Genomic DNA, 16,520 nt, shown 5'->3' with positions numbered 1-16,520 from the left:
GTGTTGACTGCGCGCCACACCCCTGCCGTCAGGTGTGTCGCCCGTAACAGCTCAGCCGCCGTCCTCAGCCTTTCTGGATGGAAGCTTCTCTCTCACCTGAACACGTAGATCCAGGCGGCACGGTTTCCACGGAGACGAGACCTCCGTAGGGTAGGACCAGACAGACCCCACACGCCGAAGCCCAGAGAGGTAAAACCACCACAGGTTTCATGTTCTCTACCGGAAGTCACATGCCATGCATGGCTCCCAGCAGTCGGTTGTGTCACTGCAATGTTGTGGTTTTTAATGTCCGAAAATACAGTAAGTCATTTCCTTAAGCTGTTAGAAATTGTTGAACCTTTGTAGATGACAGGAATTTGATTCTGAAGACATATATGGCTGTGTTGTTGCTGTTGTTAAGCTTTGTGTACGGAAGGTTCAAGACCACAGGAGTGTCTGGAACCTGTGTCTTCTCAGGGGAGAACATTGACACCTGAAGGCCACAAGGGGGCAGCAGAGATAGCATCTGTGATTGTAAATAATGTTCTTCAGATCAGACAGGAAAAGTACAACAACAGCGACAACCAAAGCGTCCCCATGGAGACCGGCGGAAAGGCCGAGCACGAGGAGGACACTTCCAGGTTAGAGGTCAATCCCCATAGCAACGTACCAGATCGTAAAAGTTCCACTGACATCAGATCAACTGAAATAACTCAAAACAAAGACTGTATTATGATCAGCTCATAACACCATCTGTAGTCTTGTGACATACCCTCTGATGACCAATGATACTTTTTCTCTCTACCGATCCATACCTGCTCAGTACTGCTTCCAGTGCATCAGATGGAGACCTGTCAGATGAGCCCTCGGAGAGGAGCGGCAGGGCAGCAGGGGAGAAGCCAGGTAGCGACACACACTCTGGCCGCCTGACCTCCAGACCCCCTGACATCTGCTCATATTTGTCTATTGAAAACATATTTGTATCTCAATGAAAGATTTGATGGCATAACAAACCAATGAAATGTCAGCGTTACAAGGGAAAACGTAAACAGTCTGTATCGGTAAATAAACAAATTAGACAAACTGTCCGGTTTAATCCACGCTAGCCTTGATCTAAGGTCAAATAAATACAAATAAATATTAAATAATACAGAGGAAAGGTAAATATGGATGATGTCATGGTATGAAGCCCAGATGAACACTGATGATGTCATCTTAGCCCCTCCTAATAGCCTTGCACTGGGGTCAGAACCCAGGAAGCGTCGCTTGATGGCCCCGGCTCTCAGCCTATCACTGGGCAGGAGTGAGTCCGTCATCTCGGAGGAATTCCTGTCTGCTGCCATCTCACCTTCCATCGACGAGGAAGACCTAGGGTTGGACCTCGACCTGGACGCCATGGAAACGCCCTCGGACAGCGAGTCCCTCCACTTTCCCTCCCATGATCTGGACCTGGAGGGTAAGGAGGGGGGTGGGGAGGGGTCAGAGGTCAGTCTGGATAAATGCCAGACTCCGTCCCCAACCTCTTTTTCTCATGGACATTTGATCAAACATGTACCATCATCATCAACTCCTCTTCCTCTCCTTCTCCACCTCTTCTTCTTTCCTCCTCTTCTCCTCTCCTCTTCCTCTACTCCTCCTGTCCTCCTCTTCCTGCTCCTAATCTCCCGCTCCTTCACCTCTCCCCCTCAACCTCTCCTCCTCCCCTCCAGATGACTTCCACAGGCTGGGCGTGGCAACGGGTCGTCCCAGGGGGCGTTCGCCGGTGGCGGGGCCGGAGGCCTCTGAGGAGGGGTCCCTGGAGCAGGACCAGACTGACAGCCAGGGCACCAGGTGGCGCTGTTTCACCACGGGGGAGCCTCCTCAGAAGAACCGGGTCAACATGAGCGTTCTGGAGCCCTACCTGAGGGTGCTATCCCATGGAGGTCAGCACTGGGTCCTAGTGCCCTACAGTTTCACAGCAGGGCTGGGTCTGGCCTATACTGTTGGCCCTGGGGCGGCAGGGGTGATTAGTGTGTGTTTCTTTGTATTTGTCTTTCTAGCTGTGTATTTTTGTGTGTGTGTTGTGGCTGGTCTAGATCAGAATACACAACAAACCTTCACTCTCCAGAACCAGGAGTGTTCTGTCGACCTCTCAAATGTTCCTCTGGGTCTCCCTCCAGGTTACCATGAAGATGGGCCAGATGACATCATCGTCTTCTCCTCCTGCTATCTCCCTGACAACAGCACAGAGAACTACCAGTATGTCATGGATAACCTCTTCAGGTACGCCTCGCTCTCTTTCTCGCTCTCGGTTTCTCTCACTACTTCTATTTCTGTTTTGCTCTCTCTTTTACTACCTTTATCTCTCGTTATCTCACACACACACACAACCACTAATAGTATATTAATGGTTAACAGACTAGTTTACAGATATAAATGTACAGTCGTGGCCATAAGTTTTGGCAATGACAAATGTTGTGTTTTGCAAAGTTTGCTGGTTCAGTATTTGAGGAAAATGTTTTCACGTTTCTATAGAATACTGGAATACAATAAAGCACATTTCATAATTTTTTAAGCTTTTTGGGGGCGAAAATTTTCAATATATGCAAATAGCTTCTTTTACAGCTGTCAATCTGCTCTTAAAATCCAATCAGAATGATAGAGTGATTTCACCTGGCTAGAACTAGTTCACACTTTCCACTGTGCTGATGATATGACTTACTGAAATTATGCTAGCGGTCATTTTATGCCAAGGCCCAGCAGGCTTTGCAAACACAAAATGTATGTCGCTCCCAATACTTTTGGCCACGGCTGTAATCAAAATATCAGATTTTTATCCCAGTGTTCTGGGTATAGAGATGTACATGGTTCTAATCTCCGTGGGTCCAATTATGTGATAAAAATGGTTTGACAACACATTCAGCAATAACATATTAAATTAAAGTTACATTAACTACCATGTTACTACATAGCAGCACTTTATTTTTGCTATTTGGGGGATTTTGGGCTAAATTGGGCTTTCCAGGGGGAAGTGCATGTTAACACTGATCTTCTATTAACGTGGATCTTCAACTGCCTCTTTACAACATCCACTTACCCCTTACACCACTCCCAGAAACGCCTTCTTACACTTTTGTAATGATCTAAACCGCTAACACTGAAAACCATTTAATTACATTTCAATTCCTATGTAGCTACAATGTTGTTATTACATAGGTGTATTGTTGTGTGGTTACATGACATCTAACGGTTGCAGGTACGTGATTGGCACGTTGGAGCTCATGGTGTCTCAGGATTACGTCATCGTCTACCTGTGTGCTCTGACCCAGAGGAACAAGCTGCCCGCCATTGGCTGGCTCAGAGAATGCTACACCGCTATCGACCGCAGGTAGGATCTCATTGGACGGCTGAGGGACAAGGTAGGCTGTGATTGGTTGGCTGTATTCATTGAGAGGAGGCTTGATGTGACTGGCATTGGGTCAGAGACAAGGACATATGCTCTGATTGGCTGACGCAAGGTTTGCTTAGTTGTCTAAACAACTTCCTGTCTGTTGTCTGAGAGGCCCCTGGAGGATGGGGAGAGTGAACCCTTACTCAGCGTTTTGTATTGAGGTCACACAGGCGGTTAGGGAAGAAGAAGCTCCTTAAAAGGAGGATCCTCTGAAAGACTGACTGCCTGTGTGTGTGTGTGGAGCATGTGTGTATCTGTGGAGTGTAGGTATGTCTCTGTGTGGGTGTATGTGGTATCTGTGTGTGGGGTGTGTGAGTGTGGAGTGTATGTATGTAGTGTGTATATGTCGGTGTGTGTAGTGTGTCTGTAGTGTGTGCGCGTGTATATGTCAGTGTGTGTAGTGTGTTTGTGCTGCTACTCAGCATGTCTTGGATGTTCTTAGGCTCAGGAAGAACTTGAAAGCTCTCTATGTGGTACATCCCACCTGGTACATCAAGGCCCTCATCACCATCATCAAACCCTTCCTCAGGTCTGGACCACCACTATCACCATCCTCATCCTCATCATCATCATCATCACCATCATCATTATCATGCATCTGTGTTATTCTGTCAGTCGGCTCATACATCTCTTCTTCTCCTCAACCCTCGTCATCTCCTTCCCTCCTCTACTCCCCCCCCCCCCCCCTCCCCTCCTCTCTCATCTCCTCTCCTCCTCCCTCCCCTCCTCCCCTCTCATCTCCTCTCCTCCCCTCCTCAGCTCTAAGTTTAGCAGGAAGCTCCAGTTCATCTCCAGTCTGGAGGATCTCTCCCAGCACGTCCCCACAGAGGGGCTGCAGATCCCAGACGGTGTCCGACAGTGAGCATCCCTCCTTCCCTCCTCCTCCTCCTCCCTTCCTCTGTCTCTCTTTTTGTACCTAGATTAACCCTAACCGCTAAGACCCAACCCTAACCTAGACTAACCCTGTCCCCCAAATCCCAACCATAACCCCAAACCCTAAACCATGACCCTGACCCAAGACTCAACCACTAACCTGTGACCCTAAAATTAGTGTCTAACCTTAACCCCTGAACAGGCTGTGCTCTCTTGCTCTTCTCTCAGGTTTGATAAAAGCATGAGCAGGTGATGCTGGACACCCGTCCAATTAGGAGCAGTCACACAAAATGGTAGATGGAATCGCCCACCTCTGACAGCCAATCAGATGGCAGGACACATGGCCAACAACCAGTATCATAAGTCCAATGTCTACAGGGGCTGGCCCCTCCTACTTTCAGCTCGTACTGAGAAGACACCCTAACCCTTCAAACATTCATTATATAAGTTCCAATATGGCTGTTGTTACCATGGCAATAGGCTGGCAGACTAAACAGGTTCCTACCTGAGGGTCCTCTTGTTCCTACCCGGTAAGAGTCTTATAAGAGATGTGGAAACAGCCCATATAGTCTGTTTGGTTCAGGAGCACTTTTTCCTAGCAGTTCTGTCGTTGTTGCGTCATGTTCTATCTTTTACATCTTCTGATATCTGTTATCTTCAGACTGAATGTGATAGACAGTTCTTAGTTTGGGCAACCAACAACAACAATAAAAATATTTGGTACAGTCTCTTTTTTACGGTCTCTCCATCACAGTCTTTCTTTTAATCAGTCTGTCTTTTACGGTCTCTGTAATATTCACCTGAGGCGGGAGCGGCATTTCAGTTCCTTGTAAAGGCGTCTTGCAAACAGAGATTACTTATCTCAATGTGATTAAGCTGTATAAAAAATAAATGTTTAATAAACTGTCCACACTTTGTAGTCTAACACTGTTTTATGAAAGTCACCCTCTGGAAACATTACATAACTTACGAATCCAAGAGATATGTTGGTTTCTTACAAATGTATCTGGTTGTTCCAACTCCATATTTAGGGAAGGGTTGTGCAGGCGTACCACATTAGCGTACACTATTTTTGTTCTTCTTCAACAAATACGCTGTCGTTTGTATACTTTAGTATTGAAAGTGTGTGTCGTCTGAAGAGGGGGGAGGGCGGTGGGCATAAAGGAAAAGAACGAGTCTTATCTTCCTTCTCACGGCCGTCTTTATCGTCCTTGTGTTTATGTCTCGGACAACAAACAACTGGAAATAAAAGCCCTGCCTCTTAGATGAAGTGGCCTATGAATAGCGACCTGTTCCTTGGTAAGCGGTTACAGTTTATGAATAAATGCCTTTGTTTGGTCCTGTACTGTACGTCAAAGGCTGTAGCTGGTGCTTGGTTGCCACACACACACAGGTTGTTTTTCCAGAGTACGTTTGAAAATGGATTGTTGTTGTTGTGAGGTGCTCTGGTAGGAATGAGGAGCGGCTGTTTGGCTCCTCACCCTGCTCTTCATAAAGAGAGGGCAGCGAGGGGGGGGGGGGGAGAGAGGTATGGATGAAGGGGGAGTGGGTGAGAGGGGGATGGAGCGAGAGGGGGAGAAGACAGAGGCTAGAGGGAGAGAACGAGGGATAGAGGGATGGGGAGAGAGGAAAAGAGACAGAGAGGGAGAGAGCAAAGAGAGGAGAGAGAGAGAGAGAGAGGGAGGGGTTTCATGTGTGAACCTCCCAGGCGTACAGGAAATGGACCCTGACAGAGAAAGGAAGTGAGGTAGCAGTGAGGAAACTCAATAAACAGGAAGAGAGAACAGAGGCTGAAGTGTGAGGCTGGAACCTGCACTCTGTTGATCCAGGACCAACACACACAGTCCTTTACGGTTATTGGACTTGGCATGTAATGCAGTTCTGTGTTGAGTTTGGTCACTTAAAACTTTGTGTTGTGAGACTGCAGAGGTGAGGTAAGTGTTGCTGCTGTGGCCTGTACTCTGCCAGCCACCAGCCAGCCACCAGCCAGCCAGCCAACAAAGCAGTAAAGAAGCTAGCCAGTCAGTCAGGAGACCAGACTCAGGTTGTGCATGAAAGTATGAAGCTAGGTTTGGTTATAAATCAAGGTTGTGTATTAACCTGGAGAGGGCTGTATGGTTATGTATGAAGGTTGCGTATGAAGGTTGTGTTTTAACCTGCTTGGTGCTGGCGGAGGCTGACAGAACCTGTGATCTTGTTCCAGAGCTGATGTTATCTCCCAGCAGCCCTGGCTGTAATCAAGCAGCACAATGGGCCTCAGATTTCCTTCATGAAGCCCTCAGAGGTTTCACTGCCCTCTGCCAAGGACAGACCCTGGTTGTGTGTGTGTGTGGTGCTGGACCATGCCCAGTGGTTTATATAGGAACAGAGTCCATTGTTAAAGAGGAAGTGGAGTGTTTTGGAAGGTTTAATTTCCTCTTAAAGCAGAGAGAGATAGAGCACCTTTGTATTAGTAAAGATCTGAGAAAAACACCTTCAATATTTCTATGCACAGCATGCGTTTGTTTCAGTGATGAGCTTCAAGTAAACCACATCAAACCAGATGAAAAGAAGTCAGACAAACATACACATACATAAAACATGACTTGTATTTTCAGAAGCAGGTCAAAAGACTCAACGCAGTCTTTGACAGTTCAGACCCTCTCTCCTCAACTCTGGGAGCTGAGGAAACAGACTTCCTGGTTTCAGGACTGTGACATATAGTTGCCATAACAACACCAGCAAGATGGAGAGACAGATAGCCTAGTCCCAGTAGCGTGTCCGTTAAGATTAGGAACATCCCTGGACTAGACAAGGAATGTGGCAACACAACCGAGCCTCGTGTCTAGACTTGGAAAGAGCTGAAACCTAGGAAGTCTTCTGTCAAGGAAAAAATGTACACAAAATATAAACAACATCTAAAACAAAAATGATAATTCCTACTGTTCGGTCAAGTCAAATAACTGTTCACTGAAAGTGAAAAATAAAAACATAAAAACAAATACACTCAAAAAATACAAAGCCGGCATTTGTTGTGAACTTGCAGAAAAGCGTCTAAATCTAATACTAGAGAGGGATCAAGATCTAACAGATGGTCCAATCAGAGACCAGAAGGCCAGGGGCCATGAAACACAGTCACCCTCCCATGTACTACATCTGGCTGTCCCTCCCAACCCGACTGGTCCGCTGGGTTCACTAGAGGAATCACAACAACCCGGGTTCGAGCCCCAACCCCCTGCTGACGGACTCTCCGGAAGCTGTGTTTCTCAAACCCTGCTGTTTCTTACAGTAGGTTGTCATAGAGACGGCTGGTCTCTGTGACCTGTCCAAGGGGGGTCATGTCTCCAGGGTCATGTGACTCAGACAGGAAGAGCTCCAATGGCCTGTAGAGCTGTAGCTCAGGGAGGGGAGGGATATTACAGATGTTTGTTAAGAATGATCCTATGTGATCAAAACGGAAGGTTGATAATCGAGAACTGCTATCCAGGGCAGGCGTGTGTGCGTCTAATTGAGGCTCATCATGTTTACGCATGTATGATAGAGAGTGACAGAGAGACACACACGGCCAACTCACGTCTACCACCCAGGTCTCCTCTAAACCTACTGTTACTCAATGGATTCTAGGCGAAGCAGATCGTGATGCCATATCCTGTCCCTGCGTTGAGCAACACACACACGCACACCCGCCAACACACACACACACACGTCCAACAGCATCAGTCTATCAATCTGCCATGTAGCACAACACTGATGTGTCCCATGCTGCGAGAGAGAGGCAGTGTGAACAGTCTGGACGTCTTCTGGATGGTTCCGCTGGATAAGGTAGGACGGCACCATGTAGTCTGGAGGGAAGAACACAATCCTGTGATACAGAGTCCATGGGCAGAACAAGATGCTGGGATATAAGAGTCCATGGGCAGAACAGGATGCTGGGATATAGAGTCCAGGGGCTGAAGAGATGAGGCTGAAGGTTTGAGCCTGGGACTGGGAATGAGGCTAGGGCTGGAGCTTTGAGGCTAGGAGTGGGGATGAGGCTGGAACTGGGGGTGAGGCTAGTGCTGAGGATGAGGATGGGAAAGGGGATGAGACTGGTTCTAGAGGTTTGAGTGGGAATGAGGCTCGGACAGGAATGGTCCTAAGTGCTCTGTGCAGGAGGGGGGGAGGGGGGGGGGGACAGGCTTGCTTAATGCTTGACCAAGGGTCAAGGGTCAGGGGTCAGAGAAAAAGGGTCAGGGGTCATCAGGTGAGTCTCTGGTTGGGCTGTGCTCCTGAAACAACAGGAAATTATGTCAGACAGGAAAGTTACTGAACAAGATGTTTAACAAGAAAATCAGCCTTCTTCGTCAACCGAACGAGGAGGATGGAGGCGTGGAGAGACTGAGAAAGCGTCTCAGACTGCCTTGTCAACACTCAGAGGAAGTGAGAAAAGATCCAGAGACTGCAAAACCACGTATCTCCCCTGAACACCCAGCCGCCTTCAGAAACAAACAAAGTAACTTCCCAGTTGGAGTCAACTGACTCATCTGACTGGTCTCCATGGCGTTTGCGGCCAGACGCTGGTCAGAACCCAGGCCTCATCCTGACGCCAGGTAAACACTGGGAAGCACCCCTCACATGACAGGAAATGGGCTTCTACATTCTATATGAATCTGTTCTGAGTTCCTTTTGTTATGAATGCTGTGTGAGTGTGTGTGTTCTCACCAGCTATAAGAGCGTGTGTGTCCTACCAGCTACAAGGGTGTGTGTGTGTGTGTGTTTTCTCACCAGCTATAAGAGGCTGTTCCTGCCGTTGATGCTAGGTCCTTTAGACCTCATCTGTTCCTGGACTGGTCCTGACTGGAAAAACAGGAAACACACACGTTACATGACCACAACCTGCTCAAACTCCCTGGAAACTCTCTCTGGACTGAGTCAGACAGAACCAGGCCAGACCAGGAAAGGCCAGGCCTGGCCAGTGAAGCTACAGTGACAACATGCTATAACCAGGGTGATGGTCTGTGGACTATGTAGATCTAGCTAGCCCCGGTCCCTCCTCCAGGTCACCCCTCCTGTCTGTCTGGGGTGTGTGTCGCCAGGGCTCTGGGAGGGGGGGGGCTGGGGGGTGACAGGAAGCATGACCACAGTCACTTCCTGTGCTGGGTGACAGAGGGGATCCTCTGCCAGCATCAATGACACACACACACAGAGGGTCTTTCATGCATTTGTCAAGGCCAGCAGCCGGGTCTGTGTGTCGGCCTGCGTCCTCCTCTCAGAGAGCGAGACACAAAGAGGAGAGAGAGAGGACGTTCATGACAGTGCTTCCCTTCCTAAGTGACATGGCTCTGTCCTCCAGCATATGACCTGGTAGGAAGGTAGGAAAAGGTAGAAGACAATTTCCTGGAGTGAAGGATGTGTCCTTAACGGACAGATGTTATTGCTGGGAGGGGGTATGGAAGTGTGTGTGTGTGTATGTGTGCGCATGCGGGCTGGTACAGACTGGGCCTTGTTCCCCAGTGGGCCTGCAGGTGGCTGGATGGAGGGGGGGAGAGGGAGAGGGGGAAGGGGATACTGAATACTAATGATTACCCTGACTCACTGAGTTTAGGGAACAGTCAGGTTCTCATTACAGCACGTCGTCCTCAAATCTCCATCACTGACAGAGTGTGAGGGGGAGTGAGGGAGCGTGAAGAGAGCGTGTGTGAGGAGGAGTGAGGCAGTGTGCGAGGGGTGAGTGTGTGCGAGGATGTGTGTGGGGATGTGAGGGGGTGTGAGGATGTGGGGGTGTGTGTGTGTGGGGGGGGGTGTGAGGGAGAGTGTGAGGGTACATACAGGGGGCAGTCCTTCGGCCATCTCCCCAGAGCCAATGTGTGTGAGGTGCATGAAGTTGGTGGGCTCGCCGATCATGGTGCGGTCAATCTTCCTCCTCTTCCTCTTCTGGAAACACAGCAAACATTTAGGGTCAGAGGTCACGAGGTCAACTTGCTTTAACTGTGAAGGCACCTATTAAGACATACATGAGGAAAACACCTGGCATACCAGCTTGTTTAAGGTTGTTGTTTTTAGTAAGGTGTGACTGACATATCCTGTATGCTGCTGGAGGACAAGGAAGGGGTGGGGTTTTTGTGTGTGTGTGTGTGTGTGTGTGCACGCACGTGGGTGTGTGTGTGTGTGCATGTTCAAGCAAGAGAACATGGGCGTCTTTCTGCCATGAGGTCATGAGCTACTGAGGATGTGTTGATGCATGTCCACATACTCTCTGACTAACACACACACAGATTTCAACATAGTCATATATAAACCCATATCACTGCTGCATGACACATTGTTTCTCTACACTCTAAAGTTGATTTGTAGCTAAGACCAAAACACGGTTCTATCTGAGGAACTTCCAGACCGGGTCCTCAGAAACACATTAAGCTGAGCTGGAAGGAGAACCAGAGAAGTGTTCTGGAAGCGGGCCCGGAGTTCCAGCACATCTTGGCCACCATTGGAGAAAAACCATTCTGTTTCCAGAAGCTGCTGTACTTTCCCTACTCCAGTATGGGCCAGGGAGAACACAACATTAGAGATAACTTCTTAAAGAAACAAAATGCAGTCTTACTTCATCCTATGCCAGCTTGCCAAGAAAAAGATACTTTAAAACATGTTCTAAACTGTCTCCGGTGTTCGTCCAACATGCGTATAACCCAACTCTAGCCTACCTTTATATCAAACAGTAGAACATGCAAACCCGCATTTTGCTTTGATTTAAAACATTAGAATATGCTGACAACTATTCTGCTTTGATGTAAAACATGTTAACAACTATCAAGCCTTGATAAAACATTAGAACACGTGAACAACTCTAGCCTTCCCTGATAAAACAATTATATCCTGCCCAGCTAAAACGTACAACCCAAATGCTAACATGCTAACAATGGCATAACGTTTTGATATAAAACATACAAAGATGCTAGTAACTCTAGTCTTACTAATATAACGGGTATAAAGCATGCTAACATGCTGATAGCATCCTGCCCAACTGGGCGGCACCCACAGTGATGGTATGCCAGCAATGCATGACATCAGTCATGCATTAACAACTCAACACTGCCCAGAACCCAACACTAATCCCACCCAGAACCTACCCCTGCCCAGAACCTACCCCTGCCCAGAACCTACCCCTGCCCAGAAGCCAACCCTGCCCAAAACCTAACCCTGCCCAGAAGCCAACCCTGCCCAGAACCTAACCCTGCCCAGAACCTAACCCTGCCCAGAACCTAACCCTGCCCAGAACCTAACAGGGGGGGGGGGGGGGGGGGAAACCTCTCTCGGAGCAACTTCTTCTCATTAATGATGCCATTAATGAGAGTTGCCTTATGTTAAGGAATGACATGCAGACCCTCTGTACTAGTGTGTGTGTGTGTGTGTGTTTGAGTGTAGGGTGCTCATGAGAACGTTCTGGCAGGAACCCTGTACTGTTCTTTATTAGCTAGAACCTCGTTATGAAGTCTTTAGGAACACTCGTAAAAACGCTCCAGATGGAGAAGAAACTCTTCCAACTCACCCTGATCCAGCCCAGGACCACCAGTTCTTCCCTAGCTCTAGCCCTAGCCCCAACCCTAGCTTCAGTCATGTTCTACTCTCGCCTGCTTTTCTGTGTGTGTGTGTGTGTATGAATGTATGCATTAGAACATGTGTACGTTTATTAGAAGCGGCGTCTCTGTGTATTGTTGCTGCCCACAATATAACAAACACAGACCCTAAAAATAAAGGAGGGGAAGAAGGGAGGGAGGGGGTTCCTTGGGGCCTAGAGCCAGCACACTTCCTCCCTCCCTTGCTCCCTCTCCTGTGCTGTGAGGTTGTGTTGGGGTGGGGGTCTGTCATTGTTGACTAGAGGGGAACAGACACAGGCCCCAGTTACGCAACGCCTCGATCCCTGCCACACCATGACCCCTGAACCAGGAAGAGGCTTGGCTCAAGAAAAGAGAGAGCGAGAGAGAATGCGTGTTCATCTGTGTGTGTGTGTGTGTCTTACCGGAGGAGGCTTGGCCACCACACAGCAGCCCATCTTGTGCCAGAAGTGGCTCATCCCCGGCCCAGACCCGTCCAGCCCCCTGCTCTCTGTCACCGCCCTGCAGGACCCCCTCTGTCCCTGCACCCTGGGCTGGTCCTGGGGCATCCAGCTACGCCTGCCGTGCAGCCTTCGTGCTCCTTCCCCCGGGCCCTGTCCCTCACAGTCTGGTCCAGGGAGTTCTCAGTCCAGATCCAGTCTCAGGGAAGACGTTCTGATTGCAGTCTCTGGCACACACACACAAACCAGTTAGTCAGGTGATCCGAACAGCCATGGATGTCCCGACGGAAGAGTTTTGTTTGAGCGTTCTGCATGTTTGCATGTTTCTATCATATAAGCTGGACAACTGAGGCAGCGTTTGCCGAGATGATAATCCTTAATGAAACTAGCTGAACAAGGCTGTGTGTGTGTGTTCCTGCTATGGAGGACTTTGCTCTTGCAGGGTTTACTAAGGTATCTCTGCCTGCTTGGCTACACCACTGGGGGCTACTTAGGCAGAGATTACACAACTGTAAAGTATTCTAGAACCATTAGAAACCTTACCGAACTGTATGGAGTTCTACAACCGTTAGGAACCTTACAGAGCTGCGAAGGGTTCTAGAACCATTAAAACCCTTGCAGAACTGTGGAGACTGAGAAGCCAGTGAGGCTGGCCGAGGGATTCTCTGCTCACCAGACAGACCAGCCTCATGACCCATCTCCCCATGACTGCAACCACAGACAAGGAAACAAGGAGCGGGGGAGGAGGAGAAGAGGAGAGGGGAAGAGGGGGGAGGCGCGGGACACACAAGAGGGCAGCTTAAATGCTTGTCCCGTGAGGTAAGGATTAACGGAAACTCCCACTCTTAACGGGACGCTCATCATCCAGTATAAATAAACTAGGCTCCCTGGAGAAGCTGGCCAGACCGGGTCAGTCCACTTTAGGGGAGCCCCCTCCTGACCCTCCACCCACAACTGTGGACCAGGATGGTACGGTCCAACTGTCTGGGAAGGCCAGAGAGTTCGACTCTGTCCCTGCTGGCGTCACAAAATACAGGGGTAGAAAGAGTGAGTCAGTGTGCCGGCCACTCTGGATCAGGTCTGTGAGACAGAGGTTCTCCAGATGAACTTTGTATAACACACACAGACAGACCCTGTACTCTCTGAACTCATGATCAGCCAGTGATCAGCTGTTATCAGACTTCGGTGAGGGCAGGGGGGCAAGGTGAGAACAGACTACAATGGCAGCTCTGTCATCTCACAATCTTCTGCTTCAGCTCATGTGTGTGTCATATATGATGTTGCACACACACGCACACACACAGCCTTCCAGTGAGCAGGCTTTGAAAGCTAAATTACCTCAGTCTCGTATAGCTAACAGCTCCCGAGTCCCCTCACACATTAGCATGAGGCTATGTATCTAAACAAGACACTTTACCTGACCAAGACGAAGTTTGTCTTTTTGAGAGATGCACCATTTTAGCACAAACTTGAATGGTTTTGTAGTCCACACAAACTTAAAATGGTGCTAGTAGTCCACACCTGCAGGTTAGCACTATGATTCAAGCCCACAAGCTATACTCTGCAGCTAAGCTAATACAAGCACCAACACAAGTGTTAAACCCTGAATATTACATTGTGTTCTCCCTGTTGTTCATCCATATAAGGCATTGTTCAGAGCTTTTTGACATCCAAAACACCATGAGTCATGGTCAAGATCTGTGTTGCCCAGCCCTGTTCCTGGAGAGCTAGCAGGCATCCATGTAGACTTATCTTCAACCTTAATCTAGCACACCTTTCTCATAATGAGCTGGGCTGCGTTTCCCGATAACGATGGATCGTAGCAACGATCGAGCAAAAAACGAAAGCATCGATATTTCTTACGTGCGTTTCCCAAACATGCTCGTAAGGTGTAGGCTAATCTATGCACTTTCAAGAGTTACAGATTTTCAAGAGACACTTTAGCTACGATGTCTTTAGGAACGGCCCGTAAAACTAAGATTCGTCCTACGATGGATTCTACGATCAACTTAGGCTTACGACGCTTTCGGGAAAAGCACCCCTGGTTGATAAGCATGAATCATGTTAGATACAACTGGGGTTGGAGTGTAAACCTATAGGAGAGTATCTCTCCAGGAGCAGGGTTGGACTATAAACCTACAGGAGGGTATCTCTCCAGGAACAGGGTTGGAATGGGCTATTTGACTGGGGAGGAGGAGGGTTCACAATGGGCCCTTTAATGAAGGGCTCTAGGTGGGAATGCTCCTACTGGTTAACGGCACCTTTAAAATCATGGCGGGTGTTAGAGTAACACCAACCACTTGAAAAACAGGGGCAAGAGCAGGACAGGACACGGATCGGGCAATACTGCATGGGGAAAGTTTGGGATTCTCATAAATAATGAAAACAATGAATTGGTGTGTGTGTGATGGTGTGATGGTGATATGCAGGCCTTACAGCAGACCTCAGACCTGTAGGGCCTGTAGAAAGAGAGAGCCTAATGTGCATAGCTGTCTAAACATGAGTGGTTACAAAGGGGAAACACAGCATTGAGACATGCAGATTCACGTACAGACACCCCAATGCAATCATTATGACTCAATGCTGCTGACTTTTCCTTTTGGTCTATTGTGTGTATGTGTGCGTGTTTATAGACAGTAACCTAGGGACTTCCAGAAAAGCAGGAAGTAATATCCCTTCGCGTGACCCTCCTACGACCTGTTAAGAAGACCATGTCTTCATGAAGACTCCCCACATGTGTGGTGTACAGTATAGCAACCATAACTAGACCCGATGGTGGGAAAACCAACACTAGTTATAGCTCTCTCAGAACCAAATGGAGACACACACACACACACACACACACAACACAATTACTAACCCTAACTAAAAACGGATCTTCCTGACATAGACCAGACCACAATGATGACTATCCTGCTGGAGCCGCGGGGCTTCCTTTCAGAGGCTTTGAAACCCGCAATATGTAACTGTCGCGTCATACATGGACTATGTAATTTGGCACAGAACAGTTTGTGACAGTATCTGAAAACACAAATTGTTCTAGAATAGAGAGGTTCCACTATATATGCACACGTTTTCTTCTCTGAATGTAGCTCTGCCGTATAAGGCAACAACATTTGAAATGGGTTTAAAAGTGTGCAAATCAGAAGTAGGAGCCTATGTTGTATACATATATAGGCCTATTTTACAACTGTGTTTGCTATGTGGCCAGATAGCGGTAGCCTAGTGTTTTAGATCGGACCCCATCGGACACAATGGAGTCAAATACTTACCAATACCCCTCAAGGCAAATGAGAATAGTATCACTCATGACCGCATTGTATGGATCTCCTTAGAGAGCAAACTTGTAATGTCACTAGTAGGATCCTCAGACAATTCCTGAGTCATGAAACGTAGCCCACTTTCTAGGGTAGCTTAAATTAAGTGAGCAAACTGATGTTGGAAATACCGGAGAAATAATAATGAACTTCTGAGACTTGTTGTAGCATATGAAACTAAATCAGTAGTAGGGGTTTCCAGGGAATAAAACTGGTAATTAAAAGCGTTTTGACTCAACACTAACCATGCGCTTTGCCTGTCTGATAACTTCCGACCATCTCATTCAATTAATCTCATATTTGAAACTTTGTAGCAAACCTCGATGAAGAGAGGAATTGGCGGCTAACTCACCTCCGGTTTAGTAAAGAGTCCAAACTACTTTTATGGAACAGCAGTGAAAGTATCCGTTTGACATCTAAACTCCTCCAAAGTCCGCCGCACTAAAGCTGTTTAACGCCGTGTTTGAGGTGTGGTTCTATTTTCTGTCTTACAATGAGGAAATTGTTGGCTTTTACAGCGCTCAGACCTCGAGAAACGTTCTCACCCGTAAAAGTCAAACAGCACCCCTTATGGGCTAAGATGCACTCCGAGTCTTGCAATTACAATAATATAAGTATATGTTTCTACCGCCATCTCCTGGAGTTATATTATATATATTTGCTGCCTGTTGTTGGTGTTTCATAATAAACGGTTGTGCTGGATTGAAATGTTGAAACAAAACTACTTTAAATGGGTTTAAAAGCTTTAAATAGCAGTTGAATAACAGTTGGCATGAATGAATATGAATAACAGTTCGTATTTGTTTTTTTAGTTAGATGAGAGTAAAAAACAACAAACATATGTATTCATAATTAATTAATAATTGCTTAAAGGCCTATTCTGATAGAGATTTACGCTGTTGTGGTTTAC

At 47.7% G+C, this 16,520-nt stretch overlaps 2 protein-coding genes across 2 annotated transcripts; one reads left to right on the top strand and one right to left on the bottom strand.

The window, feature by feature from the left end:
* Positions 1–35: 35 nt before the first annotated feature.
* LOC136962612 (protein prune homolog 2-like) lies at positions 36–5,197 on the top strand. The gene is made up of 10 exons (XM_067256433.1): positions 36–189; positions 532–620; positions 803–882; positions 1,199–1,435; positions 1,689–1,901; positions 2,139–2,241; positions 3,215–3,346; positions 3,852–3,938; positions 4,169–4,267; positions 4,511–5,197. Exons 2-10 carry the CDS (start codon positions 577–579, stop codon positions 4,533–4,535), a joined length of 1,020 nt encoding a protein of 339 aa, XP_067112534.1. The 5' UTR covers positions 36–189; positions 532–576; the 3' UTR covers positions 4,536–5,197.
* Positions 5,198–6,676: 1,479 nt separating this feature from the next.
* Positions 6,677–16,078, bottom strand: LOC136962676 (CDC42 small effector protein 1-like). Its single transcript, XM_067256543.1, has 5 exons — positions 15,963–16,078; positions 12,258–12,520; positions 10,070–10,174; positions 9,026–9,097; positions 6,677–8,529 (listed from the first exon to the last, which is right to left on the bottom strand). Exons 2-4 carry the CDS (start codon positions 12,399–12,401, stop codon positions 9,029–9,031), a joined length of 318 nt encoding a protein of 105 aa, XP_067112644.1. The 5' UTR covers positions 12,402–12,520; positions 15,963–16,078; the 3' UTR covers positions 6,677–8,529; positions 9,026–9,028.
* Between the last annotated feature and the right edge of the window lie 442 nt (positions 16,079–16,520).

The sequence above is a fragment of the Osmerus mordax genome, chromosome 18, assembly GCF_038355195.1.
Source record: "Osmerus mordax isolate fOsmMor3 chromosome 18, fOsmMor3.pri, whole genome shotgun sequence".
In the NCBI taxonomy this organism is placed as follows: Eukaryota; Metazoa; Chordata; class Actinopteri; order Osmeriformes; family Osmeridae; genus Osmerus; species Osmerus mordax.
The sequence above is the reverse complement of the archived record's forward strand: the minus strand, read 5'-3'. Positions and strand labels throughout refer to the sequence as shown.

Excerpts from the sequence above, each read along its gene's own strand:
- LOC136962612 (XM_067256433.1), top strand. The coding sequence starts at position 577 with ATGGAGACCGGCGGAAAGGCCGAGCACGAGGAGGACACTTCCAG. Across the intron at positions 621-802 it reads CACGAGGAGGACACTTCCAG|TACTGCTTCCAGTGCATCAG; the intron begins GTTAGAGGTCAA and ends ATACCTGCTCAG. Across the intron at positions 1,902-2,138 it reads GAGGGTGCTATCCCATGGAG|GTTACCATGAAGATGGGCCA; the intron begins GTCAGCACTGGG and ends GTCTCCCTCCAG.
- LOC136962676 (XM_067256543.1), bottom strand. The coding sequence starts at position 12,401 with ATGCCCCAGGACCAGCCCAGGGTGCAGGGACAGAGGGGGTCCTGCAGG. Across the intron at positions 10,175-12,257 it reads TGGTGGCCAAGCCTCCTCCG|AAGAGGAAGAGGAGGAAGAT; the intron begins GTAAGACACACA and ends CTGTGTTTCCAG. Across the intron at positions 9,098-10,069 it reads TGGCCGAAGGACTGCCCCCT|TCAGGACCAGTCCAGGAACA; the intron begins GTATGTACCCTC and ends CTGTTTTTCCAG.